The following is a 392-nucleotide window of genomic DNA, read 5'->3' as shown; positions in this document are numbered from 1 at the left end:
TGCACTAAAGGTGCAGAATCCCCAGGGACCCAACACCTAATCATTGAACCAACAGAGGGACCTCCTTAGCCGTGTTCCTCTGTCGCCCTCTTCCACTCGAGTGCCCGAATCCCCTCACCTAATTCCGAATCCCCTCACCTGAATCTCCTGCAGCGTGAACCATTCCTGGACCAGCTGGCCGCTCTCATCCAGGACGTAGAACTGGAACTTCTTGTGGCCATCTGGCAGGGCAGGGACGGCTATATCCCTCTCCGGAGCCAGCTGCCAGTTGTAGGGGTCGCGCCATCTGCGTCGGGGGAAGGGAGAATGCTGATCAGTATAGGAGGACAGGAGATTGCTCAATGGGGTGGGGTGGGGGGTGGAGTTTGTATCTGTATCGACGTGTATATGTT

General features: G+C 56.4%; 1 protein-coding gene across 1 annotated transcript in view; it reads right to left on the bottom strand.

Annotated features, from left to right (window-relative positions):
- LOC119593504 overlaps nt 1-392 on the bottom strand; it is a gene marked incomplete in the record, with an annotated part of 62412 nt that overhangs the window by 14313 nt on the left and 47707 nt on the right. The window contains 1 exon segment of the mRNA XM_037942456.1: nt 139-286. Within this exon segment, the coding sequence (XP_037798384.1) occupies nt 139-286 (148 nt within the window).

This window comes from Penaeus monodon, chromosome 32, assembly GCF_015228065.2.
Source record: "Penaeus monodon isolate SGIC_2016 chromosome 32, NSTDA_Pmon_1, whole genome shotgun sequence".
NCBI lineage: Eukaryota > Metazoa > Arthropoda > Malacostraca > Decapoda > Penaeidae > Penaeus > Penaeus monodon.
The sequence above is the reverse complement of the archived record's forward strand: the minus strand, read 5'-3'. Positions and strand labels throughout refer to the sequence as shown.